This window comes from Bacillus rossius, chromosome 2, assembly GCF_032445375.1.
Source record: "Bacillus rossius redtenbacheri isolate Brsri chromosome 2, Brsri_v3, whole genome shotgun sequence".
NCBI lineage: Eukaryota > Metazoa > Arthropoda > Insecta > Phasmatodea > Bacillidae > Bacillus > Bacillus rossius.
The window spans coordinates 35,187,348-35,214,023 of NC_086331.1; the positions used below are offsets into that span (position 1 = coordinate 35,187,348).

Here is a 26,676-nt window from a genome sequence, read left to right on the forward strand (position 1 = left end):
CGAACTAGGTCAGGACATGGAATCCCGTACAATTAGTAGCCCAGTTGAGGTTATGGGGGGGTCAGACCAAATTATGCAATTACTATTGTCAATGAACCAGAAAATTGAACTGGGACAACAGGATCTTGCTAATAAAATTGAACAGGGACAACAGGAAATGAAACAAAACAGTCAGGAAATGATGCGGGACATGACACATAAAATTGAACTGGGACAACAGGATCTTACTTTAAAATTAGAACAGGGTCTAGCACAAAACACACAGGAAATAAGGCAGGAAATTTCACAGGTGAAATCCGAAATGATAAAACAAATGCAACAGGAACTGGTTAAGATGGAGGTTAAAATTGACCGCGTACAAACAGAAATGAAAGAACAATTGGGTACATGCGAACAAAGGGTTGAGAAATGTGAGTCTGGAATTGATAACCTACAGACTGGCCTGTAAAGCTGTAATGGGGAGGTGGGGAGTGTGAAGGAAAGTGTAGGAATAATGAAACACAAAGTACAAGAGCATGTAGAAAAAATATCTGCATTACAGGAGAATTTCAGTCAGATTCAAATTAGCATGCAAAGGGACTACAATGAACTCATTGAGGTGCATGGTAAAGCGAATGAGAATGCCAGAGGTATTTTATTGAATGAAAGGGAAATTGAGGAAGTCAAAAGCAATTTTGAGGTTAATGTTGAAAAGGTTTTGATTCAAAATAGGAGAATTGGTAACCAATTTGAAAAGTTTCGAGACGAGGTTGGACAGGAGTGTTTGAAAAAAGTAGAAGAAAAATTGGGAAAAATTAGGGGAAATTCTAATGTAGGGATTAGGAGTGTAGTACTCACCATTGACGAAGTCAATATTTTTGAGAAAAGCGTACCAAAATTCTATGGAGATGATAGAGGGGCTACCCCAATACAGTTCATCACAAAGTGTGAAAAGGTTTTTGGATATTTAAAGGGTTCTGATGAACAGCAAGTAGAATTGGTGGTATCAAAGTTGGATGGGGCGGCATTGCAATGGGCAATGCATAAGGAGAGTGAGTGGAAAACTTTTGAACAAGTTAAAACAGCCTTTTTAGATAAGTATTGGGGAATTTATGTCCAGGATGACTTCTTGCAGTACTTGTTTACAGGGAAATACCGGCATAGGGATGGTCACATGGCTCCATATGTACGAAGGCTGTACTTACAATCAAAATTTTTGAACAACCCTATAACCAATGAACATTTTATCTCCCATATTGTTCACCATTTTTACCAGCAAATACAGAACTGCATTCTAGGGGCCAGGGCGAGAACTGTGGACGAGGTCATTGATTTGCTGGAAACGTTGGCCAGGAGAAATGAAAGGGAGGAAGGACTGAGGGGCCGAGATCCAGACCATCGGGACCAGAGAGGACCACCCAGAGATAGAGGTCACCATCTTGAGGGTCAACAGCAGGGGGTAAGACCACTGCGAGTTCAAGAACGGATGGGCAACCATCAACTGCCCAGGTGGAGACCAGAGCCACGACTGCAGGAGCAAAGGCAAGGTGAGGACAGGCAAGACAGGCATGTAAATGGACAGAGGAGGCAGGAAAACAGTAATTTAAACAGGTAAGTGGGAAGGATCGAGCCCCAAATCCCTCCCAGGGGTGTGACTTAGGGGTCAAATCAAAATGTCACACAATACAGGTAAATGAACCTAGCATAACACATGAATTGGAAGAGCTATTAAACGAAACAGAGGGACCTACAAACATTGTTCAAGGTAAAATAGGTCTATGCCCATACATTAAAGGTAAAATTGTCTGTGCCAGTAAGGAAGCAAATATGTTAATTGATTCAGGTAGCGAGGTGACTGCCATGTCAGAAGAATTTTTTATGTCTCTAGGTAATGAAATTTCAAAATCCGCAGCAGTATTTCCAGTTTCAAATGTAACCATAATTGGAGCCACAGGGATTAGGAATAAAAATGTCAAGAAACAGGTACTACTAGAGATAAAATTTGGAGAGGTAGCAATGTGGGTAGTGTTCCTAATTGTTAAAGGGCTCAGTATTGATATTGTTTTGGGGGCAGACTGGCTGCAGCGAAATAATGTTATAATAGACTACTCCATGCAGTGGATACATGTAGCAGGAACCCTCATTGATTTCAGAACAGAAATAAAAGCAAAATCATTTAGTTTAAGGATAATAAAGAAAAAAAAATTTGAAAGAAACAGAGCTGCAATGTAATTTGTTAGAAAAGCAATACATTACAAAAAATGATGTAGATCAGATAACCTTGCATAGTGGTACTGTAGAACAACAGGAAAGATTAAGGGGAATTTTGCATGTAGAGAACAAAGCTTTTGCAAATTTTCCAGGGTTAAATAATAAGTATGAATGTAAGTTAAATTTGAGAGAGCACCAACCATTTGTTCAAAAGCCATATCCAGTAGCTTATCAGTTGAGACCAGCTGTGGAGCAAGAAATTCAGAATATGATAGATACAGACATTATCGAGAGACGCAGTTCCGAATACTTGAATCCTATGGTAGTGGTCAAAAAGAAAAATGGGGGGGGTGAGATTATGTTTGGATGCTAGGAAAGTTAATCAAATTATAATCCCAGACAGAGAAGCACCAGAACCAATGGACGAGTTGTTACAAAAATTTGAGGGTTGTGCGTATTTTTCGAAAATCGATTTGGTTGCATCCTATTGGCAAATTACTTTAGCACTTGAATCTAGGCTTTGTACTGCATTTTCCTATCAAGGAAAAACCTATTGTTTTAAAAGGCTACCTTTTGGATTAAATGTTTCGGTCAGTCATTTCATTCAGGGGCTCGAGGCAGTTTTAGGACCAGAAATTTTAAATATGGTAACGATTTATGTAGATGACATCATGATTGCCACTGCTACGTTTGAAAAACACTGTGATATTATTGAAAGGGTTTTGAGAAAATTGCAAGAGGGGGGAATGACAGAAAATTTACAAAAATCTGAATTTCTGAAGGACGAGATAACGTTTCTCGGTAATGTAGTTAATGCAGAGAGCATCCATATTGACCCTGAGAAACTGAAAGCAGTAAGGGAATATCCCTCCCCTAAAAACAGTAAACAGTTAGAACGTTTCATTGGCTTTTTCAATTTTTTTAGGAAATATATACAAAATTTCAGTGGAATCTGTGGGCCGTTGAGAAAGCTTATGCAGAAGGGGCAGAGTTGGGAGTGGGGACCTGAACAAGAGGAAGCAGTAGAAAGACTCAAACAGGAGTTAGAGAAGGAAGTGTTGTTGCATCATCCGAAGTTAGATGAGAAGTTCTACATTGCTTGCGAAGCATCAAACGAGGCTGTAGGGGCCATGTTGTTTCAAGTGAGTGAGGAGGGGGAGCAGGTACCCATCAGTTTTGCAAGCAGGGCACTCAACACCGCAGAAATAAACTACACCACCACAGAAAAAGAATTGCTTAGTATTGTGTTTTCATGTTCTAAATTTCGCACTTACATTTATGGCAGGGAAACAGTAGTGTTAACAAATCACAAGGCTTTGTGCCACATAAATTCATGTAAATTGTTACACGGTAGAATCACCAGGTGGATTTTGGCATTACAGGAGTACTTTTTAGACATACATGTTCCAGGGAAAACGCAGGTAGTAGCTGATGCACTTTCAAGGGGAATTGCGGACGTGGAGGCCACTCAGGCACAGGAGTTTCAGATTCGGAGAATTTGTAAACAAATGCAGGAAGTTAATGAAGGACTGAAGGAATTTTCAGGGCAACTTAAGGATGAAGTTAGTGAAGACCCTCGATTACAAATTGTAATTAAAGAATTGGAATCTACTCATTGTAGAGATATTATCAAGGAAATCTTTGTGGTTAAGGAGGGCTACTTGTTTCAGAATGTAAACAATGAATTGTCACAATGGGTTTTATGTATACCAAATAATTTAAGTACTGAAATTTGTAAACTTATGCATGCAGAGTGTGGGCATTTTGGTGTAAGAAAAACTGTACAGTACGTAAAAGGATTTTGTATATTTAGAGACATGTACCGAACTGTGGCTAAGGTAGTCAGGCAGTGTTTACCATGTGCACAGACAAAAGTAATGAACAGTAAGTGCAAAGGAGTCATGCAACATGTGTTGGCAACTAAGCCCTTAGAGGTAGTATGTGTTGATTTGTTTGGTCCTCTACCACAGGGAAGGAGTGGAGTAAAATACATTTTTGTTGTTCTTGATGTATTCACAAAATATGTTAAATTGTACCCGATCAAACGAGCAACAGCTCGAGTGGTAACAAAGAAAATTCTGGATGTGTATGTAAAGGAAATAGGTATACCACAAAAGATTATTTCAGATAATGGGCCTCAGTTTCGGGGAGAGGTATGGAAAACATTAACTGGTATCCTTGGTATTGAACTAGGCCGTACAGCAGTGTACCATCCAGCTGCTAATCCAGTGGAAAGAGTGATGAGGTAACTAGGTAGGTTATTTCGATTGTATTGCAGTGAAAACCATAGCCAATGGCCTAATATTGTGAGTGAAGTGGAAGCTATTATAAACAATGTTTGGCATGAAAGCACAGGTTTTTCACCAGTAGAGTTAATGCAACAAATTTTACCTACTTCTAAACTACAAGAACTAATTGATTACCCAGACAATGATACTGTGAGGTTAAAAGACAAATTGGAAAAGGCAGGGAAAAGACTGTTGTCTAAGGCAGAGGAAAGGAAAAGTAGGTTTGACAAAGGAGTTAAACCTTGTGTTTTTAAAGTAGGGGACGAAGTACTTATAGCGTCCCATAAATTGTCTTCACTGTATGAACAAAAAATTCATAAGTTTTTTCACTTGTACGATGGACCTTTTGCAATAGAATCTATTGTAGGCCATAATGTTTATAAGGTTAATGGTGTAAATTGGCATGTATCATTGCTAAGACCATGGAACATTAAGTAAGACATTGTGTAAATAAATAGTGCTGAAATGTTTGTATGTAAATGTGTAAATTAAGGAGTATGTCTTAATACAGTTTTGAACTTTCTCATAATAGATATACAATTTAGTTATCGCTACCATTGTAAAATAGTACTTGTATTTTTGTGTGTATTTTTTATGTGTATAAGGTTAGCCGAGCTGACTAGCAGCTAAAAGGGTTGTAATTGGGCGCCCCTTACCTTTCGGCTAGCTCAGGAGTTAGGAAGGAAGATAGAGGAAGTTGGTAGGAATTTGTGTATTTTTGTGTGTAATTTGGAAATAGGTTAGCTGAGCTGACTAGCAGCTAAAAGGGTTGTAGTTGGGCGTCCCTTACCTTTCGGCTAGCTCAGGAGTTAGGAATGATTGAGAAAGAGGTTGGAGGAAATAATTGTGGTTATTGTTTATGTGTAATAGGTTAGCCGAGCTGACTAGCAGCTAAAAGGGTTGTAATTGAGCGCCCCTTACCTTTCGGCTAGCTCGGGAGCTAGGAAAGATGAAGAGAGTTGGAAGGACTGTGTGTATTTGTTATGTATAAAAGGTTAGCCGAGCTGACTAGCAGCTAAAAGGGTTGTAATTGAGCGCCCCTTACCTTTCGGCTAGCTCAGGAGCTAGGAATGAAGGAGAAGATAGTTGAAAGGAACTGTGTGTATTTTTTAGGTCTGATGATAACAATGTTTTTATTTTTTATTTTATGGTTAATGATACAAGGATATGTAAATGAATAATGTCAAATGAAAATGCAGTGTGTTGATGCAGAATTAAGTTTGTGTGTATTTGGTGTAAAGACTATGAGGTCATGTAAAAAGTTTTTTAAAGTTTTACATTCCTAATTTAATGTTTTTTAAAGTGGTATTTGTTGACACACTGTGGAAAGTTTGCTACGAGTTTCAGTATCTTAGGAATTTGATGAATCTGTTTAGAAATTATAGTTCATGGGTTATCAATGTTGAGCAGACTAGTTAAAACTTTGAAATAAGTGTTGTCCAGTAGTTTAAGTTATAATGGAGCTATTGTGAAGATATTTAGAACTTTAGAAGTTGTTTTTTTGATGGAATTTAGGAAAATTTGGTGTCAACAGTTTTGAAGTGATAGTGTTGTCAATTTTTTGGTTAGTGCAGATATGAAGAGTGGAGATATTGGTGGATTTGTGGGTTAAAGTGGTTTTTTCATGGGATTTGAGGAGTTTGTCAGAAGCAGCGGAGAATCAGAGTAACAGCGTTTTTCTGCCGAGGTGTAAGTTTTTGAAGAAGTTGAAGTTTTTGTGTTTATCGTTGTCGAGGTGGTCGTGGAGACGTAATTCCTGGAGTTGAAGATTTGTCGTCGTCGTTGAGGTAGTCATGGAGACGTAATTCCTGGAGTTTAAGTAAGTTGTTCAGAGTTTTTTGTTGTTATTGAAGATTCTTCGTTGACCAGGGGGTGTCCACTTGAAGCTTGTAGAGAAACCAGTTTCAAAGTGATTTGTATTATGCACTGATGAGAGGGAGATAACCATTTGTTAAGAGTTGTTGACACTTTGTAGTAAGATATATGTTTTAAAATTTTTGGTTTTTTAACAAAGGAATTGAGGTTATTACAATTTTTAGGTAACAACATTTTATAACTTCTATATAAACAAGGGTTTTAATTACTGGATGCATTTATTTCTCAGGATGTTTTTGTATTTATTTTGTACAGATTAGTTTTTCACTTTTGTAACTTTTCAATTAAATATAGTGTTAATTTAATTGAAAAGTTGGGGGGGTTATGTAACATTGCAGAACCCTGCCCTCCTAGCTAAATATTTTTCTTTTAAACTATTTTTATTCATGTAAATATTTCTTAAAAAGTCTTTCTAATGATATTTTACCGTTTGTTATATATTTTAGGGTTGATATTTTTCACTTGCTATGTTTTTAAGAAGGTATTTATTATTTTATTAGACATTTTCAATCAATACTATTTTTTATGTAATTATTCACAAAGAAGTCGCTGTACTAGAATTTTACCTGTTTAGGCCTACTTTTTCAGGTTTTTCTCAATAAGTTTAATTTTGTAAAGTAATTCGTATTATGAGTATTGTTCTTAATTTTAATTAACATGTTGCAATATAATTATAGATCATGGGACTGTGTCTGGGCTGGGGTGATACGTAGAAAGAGAGAGGCATTAGAGGCCTGTAAGTGTAAGTGAGAAAGAAACTGTGCTTCCCCGCCAACCAAGATAAAGACGGTAATTTCCCCACTGCGTGGGAACTGAGTGATAACTGCTGTCTCACGGTGTGGGAGAGAGAACGAGAATGGGAGTCCCCGATTTCGATGTGAAATTGAAAAGAGACAGATCAGGAAGCCCAGAGTTCTGTATGTACAAGGTTTTTTCATGTATTGTAACTTGTTCTGTGATTGGCTTGTATCTGTAAGCGTAAATGAAACGTGCGTGTGATTGGTCAGTGAGGTCATGTGATGTCTACTCCCTGCGTGGAGGAGAGTGTGGCAGGACTTCACCAGTCGTCCGTCGAACGCTGCACAAGTAGGTCGCGTTCGTTGGCTTCTCGCCAAATTATGATGTAATTTGCTAATGGATAATTTAACGTTGGTGGTCAGAGCCAGGCAGAGTATTAAGTCAACCTAATTTGTTTTATTTTCTTTCGAACAGTACTAAATTAGAAATTGCGGCCACCTTCGTCGGCATTCGGCTCGTAGCGAAATTCGTTTTCGCTGGGTGCGGCCATGTTTAAGGCCGCACTAATTTCGTGTACTAGTAAAAACATTACTGAAGGATGCTATTTTTTTTCGTTAATTTTCCTCGCGCGAGCTACCAGCAGTTTTCGACGGGCAGAGGTACGTGTGAAACAAGTGAATGAAACATTGGGTTCAATTTGTCTGTGCAACATTCTATTTGAAAAAAAATAAAAACAACAAAATTACAATCGGCGTTGAACATCTGTTTATTTTTGTATATAACGAACCGTTATACAGTTTAGATAAAATTTTACAAACAGCATGCTACAATGTTTCTAGATAATAAACTTGCTGATGAAGTCAACGTACATGAAACAGGTGGCTAGATAGAGGCATTGGCAAAAATCAATACATCTTCGTGCTTTTACTATGAATACAGCCCTGGTACAGGACACCAATGAACTACGTGAAGCGGACCTCATGTCTCCAACGCTGCAATCTGCTGCAGATATCGGGTACTGGAGGCACACAGATAACGGGAAACAGTATTAGTTCTCTCATGTCCTTCGCCTGTTGGTTGCGATAAGCGAGCGCATGTGTTATGGCATTCTGGCTGGCAGCTCGCTAAAAGCTAAGCACAATTATTTTCGCTCTGTTTTCAGCCACAACACGCAGACAAATTTGTATTTCTAAAATACTATTTTAGTTAGTATACATCTACCTACTGAAACAAAGTCTTATCTTAGAAAAAATACTATTAATAATCTTCTGAACATAAGCAAATTATTTGGTCATAAACTTTCTTTTAACTGCAACCCTAAGCATAAAAGAGAAAAAAAATTATAGTTCAAAGCTTAGCTTATGGCAGTAATTATGTATGTTATTTTCATGGGAGTTTTTCACTAGCAGCACAGCAAAGAACCTACCTAATTACCTGTGCTGGCATGCCGGGTCAATGTCAAGCCCATGACTTTTTTATTTTTATCGAGGATATGAAAATGCTTTAAGCATTGAATAGAAAATGTTTGTAACAATTTGAAAAAATATTTTATTTATTCTTTTTGAATATACTAGAACAAATAGAGTGCTTTGTACATAAAATTTCCAGAATGTTCCAGAAGTTTCTGGAATCTTCCCAAATAAATATGATCTTCAAAATCTAACAGCAAAAGTAGGCTGTGTCGGAAGGGATCTTTTGGTAGTGTTTTACATCACACGATTATGCAAACATGCTTTAAACGATGTTACCTCCAACATTATTGGTACCTCCAACATTATTGTGAGCTCCTAAACCCCTTGGTACAGATTCAGCACTAATTAATTTGAGTCATACTGGGATGTTGGAGTGGTAGCAATTGAAATTGAAAAATGCTATATTTAGGGGCACATATGTTCAGTTATAATCAAATGCCTTAAATTAAATTAATTGCAATTAAAATAGACCTAATCAAGGATAAAATAAACAGAAAGACTTAAATTTTTTATATGAAGTTTTACAAAATATAACAGGATTATGATGTGTTTTTTCCAATATATTTTTCCCCATACTCGTAAGCTTTTATATGCCACAGTAGTTGGACCAGACTTATTTTTTTATTAAATAAATATATTCATTTTCTCACAAAAGCTTTTGCCTAACAACAGGACTCTATCATGATCTAGTTGCATGCATGATACTAGGTACAACAAATGACTGGCGCTTGCCTGCTTGCATTGTGAACAGTCACCAGTAGGCCAGGCATGGTTCTTTTACTCGCCACCATTATAGCGATTATGCATCTCCGGTACAACGACAGAGTTATTAAGGCCGCGTGAAAATACGAGCATGGATCCCATCGTCATAACTCTCTCGTCACCTCTACAGTGTCATGCCTAAAATGGCTTGGCATTTGACAGTATGCAGAGGTTAACAGTAAATTTACGGGAAGGGCATGTTTTTTTTTTGGCAGGTGGTGTAACTGCTATCAAATTACAGCCAATAGAAAACTACCAAAACAAAAACAAGACTGTGGACATTCATTAAACTTAAATATGATGATTCTATACTATTATAAATTTTCCACAATTATATTCAATATTTAAATCATTATACATTGTGTACCTACTGGTTGTTCATAAAATGTTAGGGTTTATAGACTATTATTTGCACCGCAACACCCCCGTCACATATAAATACTATTCAATGAGCTTAATTAATGTTTTGAAAAACTATTACTTTGTAGTTTTTAATATGATTATTTAGCCTTCTTGTGAAATGTGTTCACCGTTTTTATTAATTTTGTTTTCAATGGTTAGTTGTTACTTTGACCGTATGACAGAACCAAAAAATACAAAAACTCTTGCTACCTACTCGAAACTTTAGACTAAGTGATTTAATCAGAATTAGGTTATTTTTACTATCCATTAAAATAAGCTTGCCAATTTGAAATAACTGAAACAACCCAATGTGCTACACGTCCCATAAAAACTGTTACAAATAGTGCTGTTTTATTAAATGACTTCACAAGAGTGAGAGGACCGAGGAAGTTTGAAGATGACATGAGAGGAATGCTAAGTGGAATAAGGCGAAAGACCAAGGGGCACATAGTGGTAAGTGGGGTATATTACCCATTAAGAGAAGCTAAAGGCTGCAGAGGAAATCATGAAGAAGTAGTGCCAGATATGGGGTGTGGCTTTTGTAAGTGCGAGGAGCCAGGTACAGACACATCACATGGCCAGGTACCAGGTCAACCTGACCATGAAAGGTATGCAGGTGTTATAGAAGGAACATAGAAAAGAAAGGTTGGTGCAAGGAACCTGGAAGGGTAAGGACAACAGTTGGGCAAAGATCAATAGAAACAGGGGAGAGAAAGTAGGGAGAGGTAAGGGAAAGCAGTGGTAATAGGATGGTAAGGAGGGAGATAGATAAGATAGATAGGCAGGAGCAGGACAGGAGCTGAAACAAATGGGAGTTATACAGATATGTATAAACATAAGGGTGGTGAACTGCAGGAGTGTATTAATCTAATTAGACAATTTTTGGACAGTAGTGGAGCTGCATGGGGCTGAGCTAGTGGTGATGGAGGAAAATGGCTGGATGAGGAGGTATCTGACAATGAAACAGGGAGAGGGGGTTCATGATGTATAGAAGGGGCAGGAATAGGAGAGGGGGTTCATCATGTATAGAAGGGGCAGGAATAGGAGAGGGGGTGGGATAGGGATAGTTGTAAAGGAAGGGTTAGCACCTGAAGTCAAATGGGTGGGCAAAACGGAGGAAGTGCTGCACCTGGAGATCACAGGAAAAAAGAGAAAGCTATAGCTGTTCACTGTATACAGGCCACCAGGGGACGGGGAAACAGAGGTGGAGGTGATGTTGGAGAAGCTGGGTAAGTTGAAGGGAGAAAACTGGGTAGTAGTAGCAGGTGACCAAAACCTCTCAGGGGCCCAATGGCAGTACGGTAAGGGGCTAGTGGGGCCATTATGGCACAGGAGGGCAGCCAAACTAGTGAATACGGGTCTACAGTAGGTGGTTCTGGGAAATACTAGAGTGGGTAGGGGAGCAGAGGGAACATTAGATGCAATCCTGGTGAAACCACCCGATCTCTGGTTGTGGACGGTGTAAATGACCACAATACACTAATTGAACCTTAAAGCAATTCAATGGAATGAGGTAGAGCAGTAGAACAATACTACACTCATATACGAACAAGAGTATCCCGGTTAAATACCGGCCCGGCTATTATTATTTGTGTCTCAGATGGTTTTCCAAAATCACTCAATCAGTAGTGCTATTCTGTAAGAGTGGTGCAAAGTTTTGTGTTTAAACCTTGTGCTCAACCATGAGATAATGCCATAAGATAATTCAAACTATTTAGTAAAATAGAGAATTAAATTTGTATAAGTTGCAATAATGTGTGCAAAAGAACATTTTGCTGTGAACTAGGCATAACTTAAGGTTAGGAAATATACACGAGGGGGCCAAAAAAAATTGATTTTTGTCATAAAAAATTAATTAATTTTTTACGAAATTCCTTCAGTCACCGTCAAAGTACTCTCCATTAGATGTGATGCACTTGTCAAGTCTTTTTTCTCTCTGTTTGAAGCACCCCTGAAACTCTTCAACTTTGATATCTTCCAGTGGCCTCTGCGAAGCTGTTTTTACCACCTTCAAATCATCAAAGCGCTTCCCTTTTAAATTTTTCTTCATTCTCGAGAACAGGAAAGAGTCGCATGGGGCTAGGTCTGGCGAATACGGAGGGTGGGGAATGACAGACCACCCCTGAGAGTTCAAATAGCGGTTCACTCATAAGGCCGTGTGTGCGGGGGCATTGTCATGATGAAGGAACCAGTCACCTGATCTCCAAAGTTCCAGGTGTTTCCTCTGCACATCCTCTTGCAAACGTCTTAAAACTTCCAAATAAAGTGCTGGTTAACAGTATTGCCAGGAGAAAAAAATTCCCGGTGCACAATTCCACGAACATCAAAAAAGGCAATTATCATCGTCTTAACATTCAAACTCACTTGTTTGGTTTTTTTTTGTCTGGGGGAGTTGGGAGTCTTTCAATGGCTTAATGCTTGCTTGGTTTCTGGGTCATACCCGTAACACCAACTTTAATCACCTGTAATGACTTTGGTCAAAACGTTTGAATCACTTTCAATCTCTTTTTCCAAGTTCTGGCTCAAATTCAATTTAATGTTTTCTGATCCTGTTTAGAAGGCAAGGAACAAATTTAGCGGCAAGACATCTCACTTGCAAATTCTCGGTCATAATCCACTGGTACCAAGACATCTTGTTACACTCCAAAGACCACCGGACTAGCTCAGATATTTTACGTTTCGGTCTTCGAAGGGTAACTCACATATTCGGATGCTGAAAAAGTGAGGTTATGTTTCCCTCAGAATATTAGTTATGGGCGATGTTGAATTTCAAAGTCTCTCGTACACAAAATGGTTTTTCACTGATTGTTTATTTATATCTTACGAATCAACGAGACATTTGCCCCCATCTTGCGACCACACCATTTACAAATTGAAAGCAGTATTTTCCTTTCTCACAACAAACAAGCTTCATTAATTTGGTTCACATGCTGACTGGTCGAAAATTGAATTAATAAAACAGTTCGAAATTAAGTCCCGCAGTTGCACTCAACTTTCGGTACAATGCCGAAGGACAATGTCCTCGGAAACAGTGACAAACTTTGGTAAGTCCTGTTTTGGGCGATTACCGACGACTGTAGTCACTAAATTCTAATTGTGTCCGAAAAAACGAAAATAAGGTTGATTATAAAACCGGTGACGCCCGGACCACAGTCGCGAAATTTACTCATTACTTCTTCATAATTAAGTTGTGAGCCACCTACTCAACTAACCACCTCCTCAGTCGCTGTTCAGTAGATGACTAAAGAACCAAAAGGAAGCACTGGTCTCAGGAGAGACCAAGGATTACACCATGACGTAACTTTCGGTCAATCACAGAACAGTATCCAACACTCCCTCCAACACCAGCCAATCACAGAACAAATTACAACACATGAAAAAACCCTGTACACACATAACTCGGGACTTCCCTTGATCTGTCTCTTTTCAATTTCACATCAAAATCGGGGACTCCCATTCTCGTTCTCTCTCCCACACCGTGAGACAGCAGTTATCCTCAGTTCCCACGCAGTGGGGAATCCCAGCTTTTATCTCTGTTGGTGGGGAAGCACCGTTTCTTTCTCACTCACACTTACAGGCCCCTCATGCCTCTCTTTCTAACCATCACACCAGACACAGTCCCTTGTTCTAGAATTATGCAACACGTTAATTAAAATTAAGAACAGCAATCATAATACAAATTACTTGACAAAATTAAACTTATTTAGAAAAAACCTGAAAAAGTAGGCCTAAACAGGCAAAAATCTAGTACAACGGCTCATCTGTGAATAATTACATAAAAAATAGTAATGATTAAAAATGTCTAATAAAATACAAAATACCTTCTTAAAACACATAGCAAGCAAAAACTATCAACCCTAAAATATATAACAAACGGTAAAATATCATTAGAAAGATTTTTTAAGAAATATTTACATGCATAAAAATAGTTTAAAAGAAAAATATTTATTTAGGAGGGCAGGGTTCTTGCAACGTTACAATCTCACTTGCAAATTTTCAGTCATAATCCACTGGCACGAGCTCCAACTCACTCCTGTCTCTTCTGAAATTTTTTCCATCGTGAAATTACGATCCTTGATTTTATGGAAGATTTTTTCAACGTTTTCATTATTTCGAGGTGTTGAAGGACGCCCAGAACGAGCATGTTCTTCAACACTCATATAACCATGTTTAAAGCGCCCAAACCACTCAAAATCTTGTGTGCTGCTCATAGCATTCTCCTTGGAACCTGTTAAAGCACTTTAACGAAAGTTTTACTTAATAATACTGTTATTACTTGGTAAGGTATAAGAAAGAGTTTGAATCAAACTCTTACTATTTAAATTACAAAATTTATTTTAAAAGCCTATCTTTTATTTGGACGCATGGTCACAAATAGCAACAAAAAAATCTATTAAGTGAAAATATTTTTATGAATCTCTCCATGGTCTCCCAGACCATTTGTCTCGAAATCTCTATTTTTGAATGTGTCAGTCACTATCATTACATTTGTTAAATTAGTATATACCTCTGCTAGATAGATACAACTTTTTTAATTAATATTTTTTTTCTTCCATTAGCATAAAATATTTGATTTCCTCACATGCAATATAAATTCTACAAGAATTTAATGCAGTATTTGCTCGAGAATATCCAATTCTGTAGGATCTGGGGAAAAATAAGTATTTTTTGTAATACTTATCCACAAAGAATCAAAAATTAGAAAACCTTTGATGATAATTCACCTCGTGAACTCCAAGTTGAAAAAACTGGGATTTGATCCGGGCACAATTTTATCGAGCATAGTGTCACAGTTTTTAGACATTTCAGCTTCACATTCACTACTAGAAAAACTGCTCAAATTACTGACAGACTGCCAGTTAATTATTATTTCAGAAATTCACATTCAGAAAACATTTATTGGTTTTTTCTGTGAACCTTGTGAAAAAAGTCAACTGTTAATTTTCACTGTAAATATAGGCGTAACTGAATTCTACCGGTAAGTGACCACTGTACAAATTTCTCTATCATTCAAAATATACAGTAGTGTGGAAAAAACTTGACATAGTTTGAAAAACCAAAACATACGACCATTGGTACAGCAAAGCTACGCTGGAAAACAGCGGACTAATTTACAAAAATAGTATTCCCCATATTCTTCCTAATAATAAACATCAAAAGAGGCAGGAATAAAACTTTTGTGGAATTAAAATATAATAAGCACATTCTTAGTAACAGCTACTATTTATAAAATAATTTTTCCCCAAAATAACATAACATGCTCACTACGTCATAAGATTGATACAGTATCAGAGGTCTAATAAAAGTTGTAAAACTTATACGTACCTGCATATGCCTACTCATTTATGACACAATTGTAATTAACATACATATATGGTTTTATTACTAGTCATGTTAAAAAATTAAAGAAATATTGTTTACGGTGAAAAATGTTTCTACTTATCAAACATGACTAATTATACTATTTTCATTCATAAATAATGTAATTTTATTATTATGGGGAAGGGGCACATGGAAAATCTTACTGAAATATGAAATACTCAATGGTGTGGAGGTTCAGTTTTTGCACATGTTGGTAATGTTAGGTTAGGTCAGACACATTAATAAAACATATTAAATACATAATATGTAATACATTGAAGTCTGGGCTAGAGGGCTTGGTTTTCTTTGATACGAGAACTACTGTACGGGCACCACTGTATGAAATGGCACTCGGACCCGGCTAAGACTCCTCTCAGGGCGTGACGTCGCCCATGTGGAAGTGAGATTCGGACCCTCTAAATTTCGCTCAACAACTGCCAAGACCTGGCCCGCTCTCAGCATCGGGCCTGCTTTATGGATTAATACAGGGCTCTCAGGGCATCCCACACGCTGCCATGCAGTAATGTTATACACATGAGCACAAGAAGAAAGGAACAACATTTAAATCACACATCTAGGTTTATTAAGAAGTTACACGATCCTGTATACATCGTCCTTTAAACAGTTAAAAAGCTAGAGGCACGAATTAGTTTAAGTTGCGATGTGGTCCACATACGTGGCCACACAAGAATTACGTAAGGGTGATTAAATACTCGCAGAGAGTAATAATAATAATTATTTAAACAGCCCGCCGATCGAGAGTAGCCCCGAGGAGAAACGCAAAAGGATTTAAAGACTTAAGAACATGAACGGAAAACTTCATATCAGTGAATACAAGCGGTGAGGTCCCTGGGGTGCTGGTGCGTCTGCTTTCGGCCGATGATGACGGAGGACTGGACGAGTGAATGCTCTGCACGTGTCACATGGAGTCTCTCATGCCGAACCAAACTACTGTTACATTTTTATGATTGCATTCCAAGAGTTATTTAAAACTAGACACACAAAACATTTATACAATTACTGCATGTTTTCTTGCGGCTAGAACGATTAAAACATACAGTAATTTAAAAATTAATATTCAAACAAAGTCTAGCTTCGGCCGGACTCGGGTCCGCCTTGGGAATATCCGGTGCTGTCTTTATTTCATGCAAAATTGAAAATAACATTTATTAAACAAAACCCTCCCCGCCAAAATGCTTAGGATTAAAAATAAAGGATTATAATTTAATTTATAATTATGTAAGGGGACGGAGCACTGAAGCTAAAATGCCCTATCCCAGGAGTCTGTGGCGCACCATTCAAACACACGTCTCGCAGCACATGCACACATACGTGTCGACGGTGCAAATGCCAGGAAGGAGTGGTTAGGGATGCCATGGAACCGCAAAGGTAGCGGAGTCTGACAGCACTTAAAGCCCCGGTCAGTCAACATAAATAGTGTAGCTGATATAACCTAAGCAACTACTAAAATTGTAAATTACTTGGAATATCACGTCTTTTTACAGAATGGTTAGAAACAAATGTATTTACGAAGGAAAGCTCTTTTCCACAAAAGAAATTCTAAAATGATTTTTTTTGTAACCAACACTTTTACCAATAGGTTGCTGAAAACTTTTGAAAAAGGGTCATGCATGTGTGACCGAACATCAAGAACAACTGGGTGTTGCATCACGTCAATGCACCTTGTCACACAGCAATTTCAGTAAATGAGTTTTTGGCAAGTAAAAACATTCCTATTGCTCCTCAGCCTCCTTATTTGCCTGACTTAAGTACTTGTGACTTTTTCCTCTTCTCGAGATTGAAAATTCATTTCAAGGGACATCATTTTGGACCACTAGAAAACATTCAAATGGCTGTAACCGACCAGCTGAAGGCTCCAGTACCCAAGTTCCAGGACTGCTATGAGAATTGGAAGAACCATCTCCAGCGCTGTGTGGCTTCTCAAGGAAGTTATTTTGAGGGATAAAATCTTGAAGCATAATAATATTTAAATAAAAACACTGGAAAAAAATGAGTCTCAATACTTAATTTACACACATCGTATATATGTTTAATATCCGCATAGAGCATTGTAATAAAATAATTGAAAAATTTATTATTTGTGTTAGTAAAGACTTAATATACATGTCCCAGAGCTTGGAAGTTTAGATGAGAATAGTTATTAAGATAGTTATTCACAGTTCTGAATTAAAAAAGCCACAAACAAAAAAGCACCATACATTTTTAGTTAGACTTTTTTTCAAAAATTTAAAAATCTCCACGCTGCATTAAATTATTGGATACTATGAATAAAAGAGTTTTTTAAGCATCCTAAATAACCCTATCATTGATAACCATTCAAAATAAAAATAAAAAAACCTTATATTTTTTGGGTAAATATTAATGTGTGCGTTTTATTCAGCTAACATTTTAAATAGGGTAAATTTTACTTGTAATACAGCAAAAACTTTTGCTAAGCCAAGTCAGCAAGTTGTATGAAAATTAAAAAATTTGCTAAGTTACCATTGTAACTTTTTTACAGTTTGCTGCATATATCACGAAAAGAATTTTTTTTTTCAAAATTATTGCATGATTGATTTTATTTGGATTGTTATCAACTGTAGAGTTATGCAGAATTGTGTTACAAATATATGGAGTTACAGCATCTAATAATAAAGAGTGGGCATTTCAACACTTTTAAAAAAAAAAAGATCATAACTAAAAAATTATGACATTTTTAATTTAGGTTTTTTATTCAGAACTGTAATTATAATATCAAATGTTATTGTTTTGTTGTTGAGTTCTGAAACAATATGTATGATTACAAAGTACATGAGAATCTTGTAGCACTGATGGATGAACTGCAGGAGGAGAGTAAGCCTGCAAGTGCGCTGTACATTCACGGGACAAGCATAATTCACCAATGGCCACAATGCCATAGAGGAGCCGGCGACTACCAAACCTGCTACAACCAGTCACTGCCACCCTGCACTGCAATACTTCTGTGGGCGTTGTGTTGCATCCTCTAGAAAAAACTCAAAAGAATTTGAGTGTGCTGCATTTATTTGCTAGTCACCACAATAACAATACACCAAAATTACAATATGTTCATAAAATACTTGTAATGAAGTGATTTGGCATCACTTGTTATCCCGAGTCCAGTGACTTAGCAGCCGGGGTTCACTAAGCCCCAGTCAGATGTGATGACAGCTGCCTGAGTGGGTATGTGAGTGTGACCTTTCACCAGGCTAGTAGAGAAACTTCCAGATCAATCAACTAGGAATATAACAGCTTACCCGGCCAGCAATCTAAAGTGAGACCAGCACGTAGCTCTTCACTCAGTGACCAACAGCGAGTCCGGGGTAAGCAATTTGCGGTCCGCGACCCACCTACTACAATCAGCCGCGCAGAGACGACACACTGCCAGATATCTGCTTGATGTCACTCGACTGGAAGTTGCGTTATGTCAACTCCTTAAGTCTGAGTCTGAAGGACCAGAGGATGGACTAACGGTGAGAGAGGCGCACGTGACTACGAGATAGAGTGAGTCGTGGCAGACTCGTCCAAGCCTCTAGCTTGGCAGGGATACCAACATTGGGTGGTGAGCAGACTGCAGCAGGACGTCTGACGGGACGTTTACGTGGCATCTGCGGAACCAGACAACTTTGCCGACTTGTAGGTGGTCTACTTGCTCGGCACCCCGCTCGCGCCAAGCCATCCCCGGCAGGCGAGTAATTACACCAGAAATATGCCTGCTTCACGAGCGATGTCATTATTAGAATTAACTTTCAGTACGAATTCTTAGATCCCCGAAAGAAGCGACATTTTAGCCAAGTACGGTGGGGACAGAACACTCTACTCGCTCCATCCTTATTTTAGGTTTGCTAAGGCTAAGAGAGTAGTAATATTTAATGGTGAAGCTTCATATCTATTTACAGTTAATATTTTACTCGCTTGTAGTTGTCCTAGTCATGTAGTGGTCATGTGTGTAGCGAGTGTATTCAATTCCAGTATTTTCACCAAGCATTTTATATAGTAAATAATCAAAAGGAAATTTAATTTGCACTAGCCTTGGTTTGTACTGTATCACGTTTGTCACGGGTGATTGACAGTGCTTATTTTTATGTTATCAGGAAGCTGTGGCAAGCCAGTGAGTGACTAGTTCAGAAGCTTATTAAGTCACTGTGTACTGTGTGGAAGAAAGATTTAAATGTGAATTGTACACATTTCTATCAGAAATAATCATGTGGCTCGGAGATTTGTAGTGTGCTGTTTGCAGATGCCACCTGTACTACTATCCCTAGTCCTTGTTGCACTGCTCAGGGCAGGTCCAAACATACTATTAAAAGACCTTGTAAAAGTAATTAGCTAGTGTCTAGTTACTACCTGTGTTAAGGGCCGAGAGACAATATAAAGTATCCATGACGCCAAACTTAATAAAATAACTTTAAATTTAAGAAAAGCCTTATGTCAATAGGTAGAGCGATTTGAACTATTTAGTCACATGTAGTATTTATTGGCCAGTTAAGGAAGTGTCTAGTCCCAAACCTGTGGTGACCAACTGCCATCTTGAATTATGACATCATTGCAGACATCTTGGTGTCAAAACTCCTCAAAATTCCTCAAAAATAACTCAAAAATCCTAAAAATTCCTAAAAAAAATTCCCTATATCGAGGTAAAAAATTTCCTTTCTGAGGGAACATTTCCCGTTTTATTCCTCAAAATATCCAAAGAGGTCAAAATCCCTCAGAGGGGGGCAATTTTCCTCAGAGAGGGGCATTTTTTTTTCAAAAGCCCCACCACAGGTCCTTAACCTTTACCGTGAATATGAAATTCTTTAATTTTTGACCAAAGATTTTAAATTAAGTATGTATATATTTAAAAGTTGTTTATTTCAAACATTTAATTACGTGATCCATTTTGGTGCTCGGTTCATTTACTGGAAAGAGCAAACATGTAATTTATGTATTAAAAAATAAAAAAACTTAATTATAATTTTAAAAAAAAACTTGCTTGCGTCACATCCACCATCTTGGATTCAAGAACCTTCCGCCATTTTTAATTATGACATCACGTCCACTATGTTGAAAATCCAAAGTCATTATTCAATATTCTGCCAATATTTTGTCGGTTTTCTCAGTATGTTCCTGGTTATTCATGACAATATTTTGTTGGTTTTCTCCGCGTGCTCCTGATTATTCCTGTCAATATTTTTTTGGTGTTCTCCGAGTGCTTTTGGTATCTCTGCAAAAACAATCGCTGCATGCATTTTTTTCTATATGAGATATGCAAAATTTTATTCAGAGTTTCATTTGATTGCTGAATTCCTGTTACCGAATCAGCACATACAATATATATTTTATCATACTGAATTCAAACAAAAAAAAAATTTCATTACTCCGTTGATAACTTTGTCTTAAAACAACTGAGAAACACTACCATGTAAGATTAGCGCGTTCAAACCAACAAACAAACAAGCTCTTCAGCTTTATAATATTAGTATAGAAGTATAGATGTAATTTACCTAACCCAACATACCATTAAAACTGTAATTTAATTGTGAACTACTTGAAGTATTACAAAAGCACCTTAGAAAATGACTGAAAACATATCAGGAAGTAAATACATACATACATTTTCAATTTTTTTTTATTATTATTTATGGAAACATTAACTCTGCTTCCAGCATTACCCTTCCACTATTATTTGTGATATTTCTATACCTGTCCTACAGTTTCTAGTTTCAGAGGTTAGATTTCCGCAAATACTAATGATTTTTGCAAAATGAAAATTTAGTTGAGTCAGGTCAGTCAACTTTTCTGGAAAAAAAATAAATACAAAATCTGGAAATGCTTTTTTTTTTTTAATTCCTCATGTGATTTAAATTTATTTCCAAAAGAGATTTATGATACTCAGAGTTGTATACCATTTAAAACAAGTGGTTAGGCTAGGTATGCCACATAACAAATACTGTGATACTGTGACAATGGTTGGTTAGAATTAATTTATTAAATTCTTTGTTTTTTCTAATTATTCTGTTGAGCCACATTACCATATTTCAAAAACTTTACATGTAAATGCCATCAAAAACCGGTTGCGTAAATTTGTGTTGTGGTTTGATAGTGTAGCCTAGACCTTTTTCCACAAGAGATTGCGGTGATTTTCGTTGTCACAACTTTATCCAGTGGTTTTTCAGAGATCCTTAGGAATACAGCGTAGCCAAAACTGTTTTCTGAAAGAGAGGGGTGTTTAATGTCAGTACCTTACAGCCAAGGCCTGGATGGTTTTTCATCCTAATTTATCATCAATTTCAAATGAATACTACAGAATATTGAACAATATTAAATAATATTGACTTGAAATGGACAACAAATTAGATAGTTCCAGAAAAACATAGAGCGGCGACAACAATCAGGGCAATCTCACGGGGAAAACCGTCTTGGCTACGCTATTAAAGCACAACATAAATTTAAGCTGCTATATTTAGATTAGAGGTAATATTTACAAAACTTTTACACCAAAAGTTAACCTGAAAATACCATTTTTCACATTTAACTTCACTTCTATTTAAAATGGTTATTACAGAGAAACAACTTGTACAAAGCAATGCACTTTTACAGAATGACTAAAAAAAATGTTAGGAAGCAATAAAATGCATTTTAGAGATTTTTATGCAAAAAAATAGTAGTAAACCCTAAACACACATTAAGAGGTAAAATACCAGTAAACTACTTGAAGTATTACAACGCCCTCTTTGTAAATTACTTAAAATCATATAAGGCATATAAAAAAAAACATTTTGGGTTTTTTATTTTATTTTTAGAAAAGTGGCTCCCTTCAGAATTATGAAGTATTTTATTTGCATTAAATAAATAGGTAATTTTGTAGAGCAGGTATTCGCCAAAATAATTAGTTTTTCAAAATATTATTTTTGAGTAGAACTACTTGTCCCTAAAAAAGCTTACTTAAGTGTTTGAAATGTAGCTAACCAAATCTAACCTAACCTACGGATTTACAGTATTTCAAATATAGCTAAGCTAACCTAATCTACACAACAGTGTTTACAAAATATCAGTAATTTAAAAATAGCTAACCTAACCTAAGCTACCCAACCAAACCATTCTAATAATTAATAGTTGACCTAACCTAAATAACCTTTCACTTTCTTAATTATTTGTTATGCTATGTATTTACAAGCGTTTTGGTTTGAAACCCACAATTACCGCCGATACCCCTGTCCCAAAATAATGCATTAATATTTTTTCGGGTGTTTTAATTTTTTTACGGTTGCGGTGCTAAGACAACATATTACCGGATGTGGTAATCATTTCAGAACAAGCTTGTGCAGTTTCTTAAAATGTATCCGAAATATCAGAAAATTTTAGGGGACAGAACATATCAAAATAATTTTTGAAAAATACCTTTTCAAATCTCAAAAAATTTCGTGTTAATATTAATAAAATTAAACTATACAGCACTATCAAGATTTAATTACATTAAAATGCCTACTTTAATTAACGGTTTCCCTCTAAACAAGTTATAAACATAACAGCATTCATAAAAACCAGTAAAGTACAATAACGAATTACTCACCCAAAAATAATCAACAAAATCAGTTGACATTATAGTAATATGTCCATATCAGTACTAAATTAACAACAAATCAAAATGCTGTAATTATCATGAAACACACCTGTCAAAACACAGCTACTGGCATAGATGTCTGAAATAATATATACAACCACTTTTACATTAAATTCTGCCAATTGGGGCAGCACACGTAAATGGAGTTCTGTTTTATTGGACGAGCAGCTCAAAACGCAAAAGTAAATTATTTGTATCACAGGCAGCTGAAAGCCTGAGTGGAATGATTCTTTAAACATCTGGGCTGCAAATTACACTTTTTATTAAATATATTGCAGGTTTATTACGGATCTCTCCACCTTGTTAGGACTTAAGGTGAAATCTGCATACAAATTTTGTAAATAATTGTTGCAAATATGTCAATTTTATGAGCAGAACTTCAATTTTGAGAATGTTGTTGAAATGGACCTGCTTTGACAGTGCTCAGCTCACCGCATATCTGCCCCTGTGACGTCAACTTCGTAATATGCTATGTTTTTATTTAAGGTCTGATTAAGTGTAATGTCATACTGCCTGCTCTCGTGTTCGAACTCTTACCTATGTATTCCAGCTAGTGACATATGTGTGTTTTGTGTGTGTGTGTGTGTGTGTGTGCTAGTTGACAAGGAAGAGGGTGTACCCCAGGGTGTACCAGCCTCTAGGCATGCTATGCTACTAATATGTTGCATAAGGTATTCTGTTAAGAGTTTGTTTTATTTATGTAATTACTCTTGTACATGTGCTATCTATGGTCTGACATATTCCAGCTCGTCTCGGCTGGTATCCTGGACTTGCCCCAGATGGAGCAGCAGCTGGAACTTGACGTCCTGGTTATGGTGCTCCTTCGGGTTAGTAAAGGTTGGTACATAATAGTGGTGTGGTGGTCCAATTCCCTGCAGTGGCAGTAGGCTTGCTAGCACCTCCCGGTGAACTGTGTCCCATTGTTGGTCAGTACATGAGACATGGGAAATTATTCTGTCAACCATATAAATACATCGGTGATAATGACGAGAAAGCATTTCGCATGCAATTTAAGAGGGTATGGGCTCATCATGTTCAATGCAACTGTGTAAAATAACTAGTTGGGCCTCCTTGGATGCAGTTGTTCCACACCATCACAACAGAATGCAGCATGCTTTGCTCTACTGGCACAGCTGGAAAACTCGTACTTGTTCTCAGATGTCAAAGGCGATGCCCCACCAGTGGACTGCCTTCCCCAGCTCTAGCTGAGTCTGGTCATCCCCTAAATGTCCCACAAGATCATTATTAAAACTGTATATCCGCCTGGTGTACGACCAGAGGCACATTTGTGCACCAGAAGTCCATTATCCCATGAGCCCAGATCTTCAACGCCCTCCGTAGATTGAACTGGCGTAGCAAGCCACTATTTTAATGCATGCGACAAGGTCGATCTACATTACCGGATCCCATTGCTGAACCTGATGAACTTGGGTGACAAGGTGGTGCCTTGAGGGAAGTAGTTTCGTGAGCATACAGCACTGCTGGTAGGCATTCGATCACACCTTGGGTATGGTTTCTGGAAGTGGGCAGGAATATTGGGGTGGTGGAACAGTGCCTCCACCAGTGGATTTTCTCGTCCAGATACATGCTCGACAGTAAAACCTGGTGCTCATCACATTGTTTCATGCGACAGACACATATTCTACCAATGATGTTCAATAGTCGAACAAAGTCGGCAGTATGATGGGCGCTCATCTCATGCGACCAATAGGTCGCCGCAGTGATCATCCTGATGCCTTGGTCACCCTGGCTGGCCAGGCCTCCCCCCTCATGGGGGGCAGGACATGGTGTGAGTTGGCCTACATATATGGCATGAATTCCTGGGCATAATTGGGTTGCACAGTCTTGGGTGCCAGGTTGCTTTGCCGTGACATCACAGAACTATTTTTGCCTTGTGTCATCTTGAGATACTGTTGCAAGTCCTTTGCAAGGGAGAGGAAGGTGAAAAACTCAGGCTTCTAATAGTTAAATTGGTAAGAGATAAGGTTGTGCAGGGTATACTTAAATAACAAAGCTTTAATAAAAGCAGCCTGTCCATTGGTGGAACCTGTGTGCATCACTCTAATTTTCTTATGTACATATATGGGGTAATCTGTAAAAGGGATATTATATAAAATGGTTTAGACTATTATTTTCTATCTCATTTAAGGCATTATGACCTATTTCAGTGTAATACAAAAAGTGGGAAATATTTTTCAGTTAGCTCTCATGTTGGTGTGTTTTATTTAATCACATTTGTGGAAAATGTCCAGTTTGACAAACAAGTTTTTTAATTAATAAAAAAATTAACAATTGTTTCAGAAATAAAATTGACATTTTCCTTTTTAGTAGAGATTCTGTTTAAAAACATTAGTAATCTTGAGTTACGAAATCGCTGACCAACTCACATTAATTATTTAAAAATAAAATACAATAGAGGTCTGAGGTCTTCGACCGAGGCCAGAGAATCGGATAGGTCGGGCAGGTCGTCCAACCGTTCCGATAGTCGTAGTCATAAGACCAGTATTTTAGACCCCTGTAAATGCGCATAGCATTAGGGAAAAGCCTCCGCTCACAAACCCGACTAGACTCGAACCTTGTTTCACTTAATGTTCTGAAGCAACACATGACCAGACCCTCCCCTAGTGGACACACCAGCTCACCAGAGCTGACCAGCGACATAACATCTTCCTCTGCTCGTCCTAAGCCCCAGGCTCTACAGAATGCCCCTCCAGGGATATCTACTGTGTGGCTCATCCTTGAGATGACACCTACTCAAGTGATAGATGTCGCTCCCACCCAGGGTGATCGTCCAATGCTAGATGAAGCAACTTCTTGCGGGCTCGCATCCTCTCAGCCTCATCCTGTCGCTGAGTCTCACCTAGAGGAACAGATGGATGACTCCTCCCAACACGGCACCCCCTCATCGCGAGTGTTCGGCAGTCGGTTCATCATCATCACAGATTTTGATGATGGTGGTGATATGTCCACCGTAGGTTCCGCAGCCGACTGGGCTTCCAGTCGTGACGATCTCAACACTGGCTCTCAGCGCGTCAAGAACTCCAAGCGGAAGAAACCGTCCGATGACTCTTACACCAGGGCTTCTGCAGCACAGATGGCTACGAGACAAGACACCTCTCAGGGCACATCCTACCCACTCAAGCTCTGGAGGAACACCACCACTCAACCACCAAACCAAAACCAGAGTAATCTTGGCCCTATTCGCACCGAGAACCCTACTCGTCTTGACCCTATTCCACCGACCACCATCCTTCTCGGCCACCGAAAATTCCCTCGATCTACTGTCGCGGGTCACTGGGCGACAAGCCCATGGTTTTCCTTCGCTTTTTGGAGCAACAGTCGGGAACTTATCAAGTGTACCAAGCAGGGCACAAGATCCAATTCGACCCCTCTACACCTGCAGTTCACACATCACTTCTTCGGCTTCTTATTGATAAGGAGATGGAACCCTTTACCTATCCAATGATGTCAGCCCGCAATGCGAAGGCATTATTTCGGCTGCCCCAAGGACTCGACACTCAAGACATTGCAGATAGTCTGGCCTCCCAAAGCTTCCACGATGCCAAGATCCGGAAACTGTGTGACCGCAAAATCACCCGTTCGCCAGGATACATGCCGCTCTACTTGATAGCCCTTGAGGGCCGCACATAGGAACGAGAACTCCACGCCAATCGCCACATCGGCCCCTTTCTGGTGAAAGCGGAGAGCTACACACCAAACGGTCCTACTCAATGCTTCAACTGTCAGCGGTATGGTCACTCAGCCCGGGCCTGCTACAGGACACCTCAATGTATGAAGTGTGCCGAATCCCACCTTAGCAAGGACTATCCTCACCTGCCAGACTGCACCCCTAAGTTTCCTAACTGCGAGGGCCCTCATGTAGGTGGTTCACAGTTGTGCCCTCGAAGACAAGCTTGGAAACAGGCGAGCATTAAGGCACCGCCACTTGTGTCGAGCTCCCAAG

General features: G+C 38.2%; 1 protein-coding gene across 7 annotated transcripts in view; it reads right to left on the bottom strand.

Annotated features, from left to right (window-relative positions):
• The window catches only part of LOC134529232 (F-BAR domain only protein 2-like), a 220,632-nt gene extending 197,826 nt beyond the window's left edge, over window positions 1-22,806 (bottom strand). For 3 of the 7 annotated variants that reach the window (XM_063363114.1, XM_063363118.1, XM_063363119.1), the window contains exon 1: window positions 22,662-22,777. In XM_063363114.1, the coding sequence (XP_063219184.1) occupies window positions 22,662-22,691 (30 nt within the window). In that variant the 5' untranslated portion in view covers window positions 22,692-22,777. Of the gene's footprint in view, window positions 1-22,661 lie in introns of all 7 variants that reach the window. The other 4 variants (XM_063363116.1, XM_063363117.1, XM_063363115.1 and 1 more) reach the window with 3 other exon arrangements.
• Between the last annotated feature and the right edge of the window lie 3,870 nt (window positions 22,807-26,676).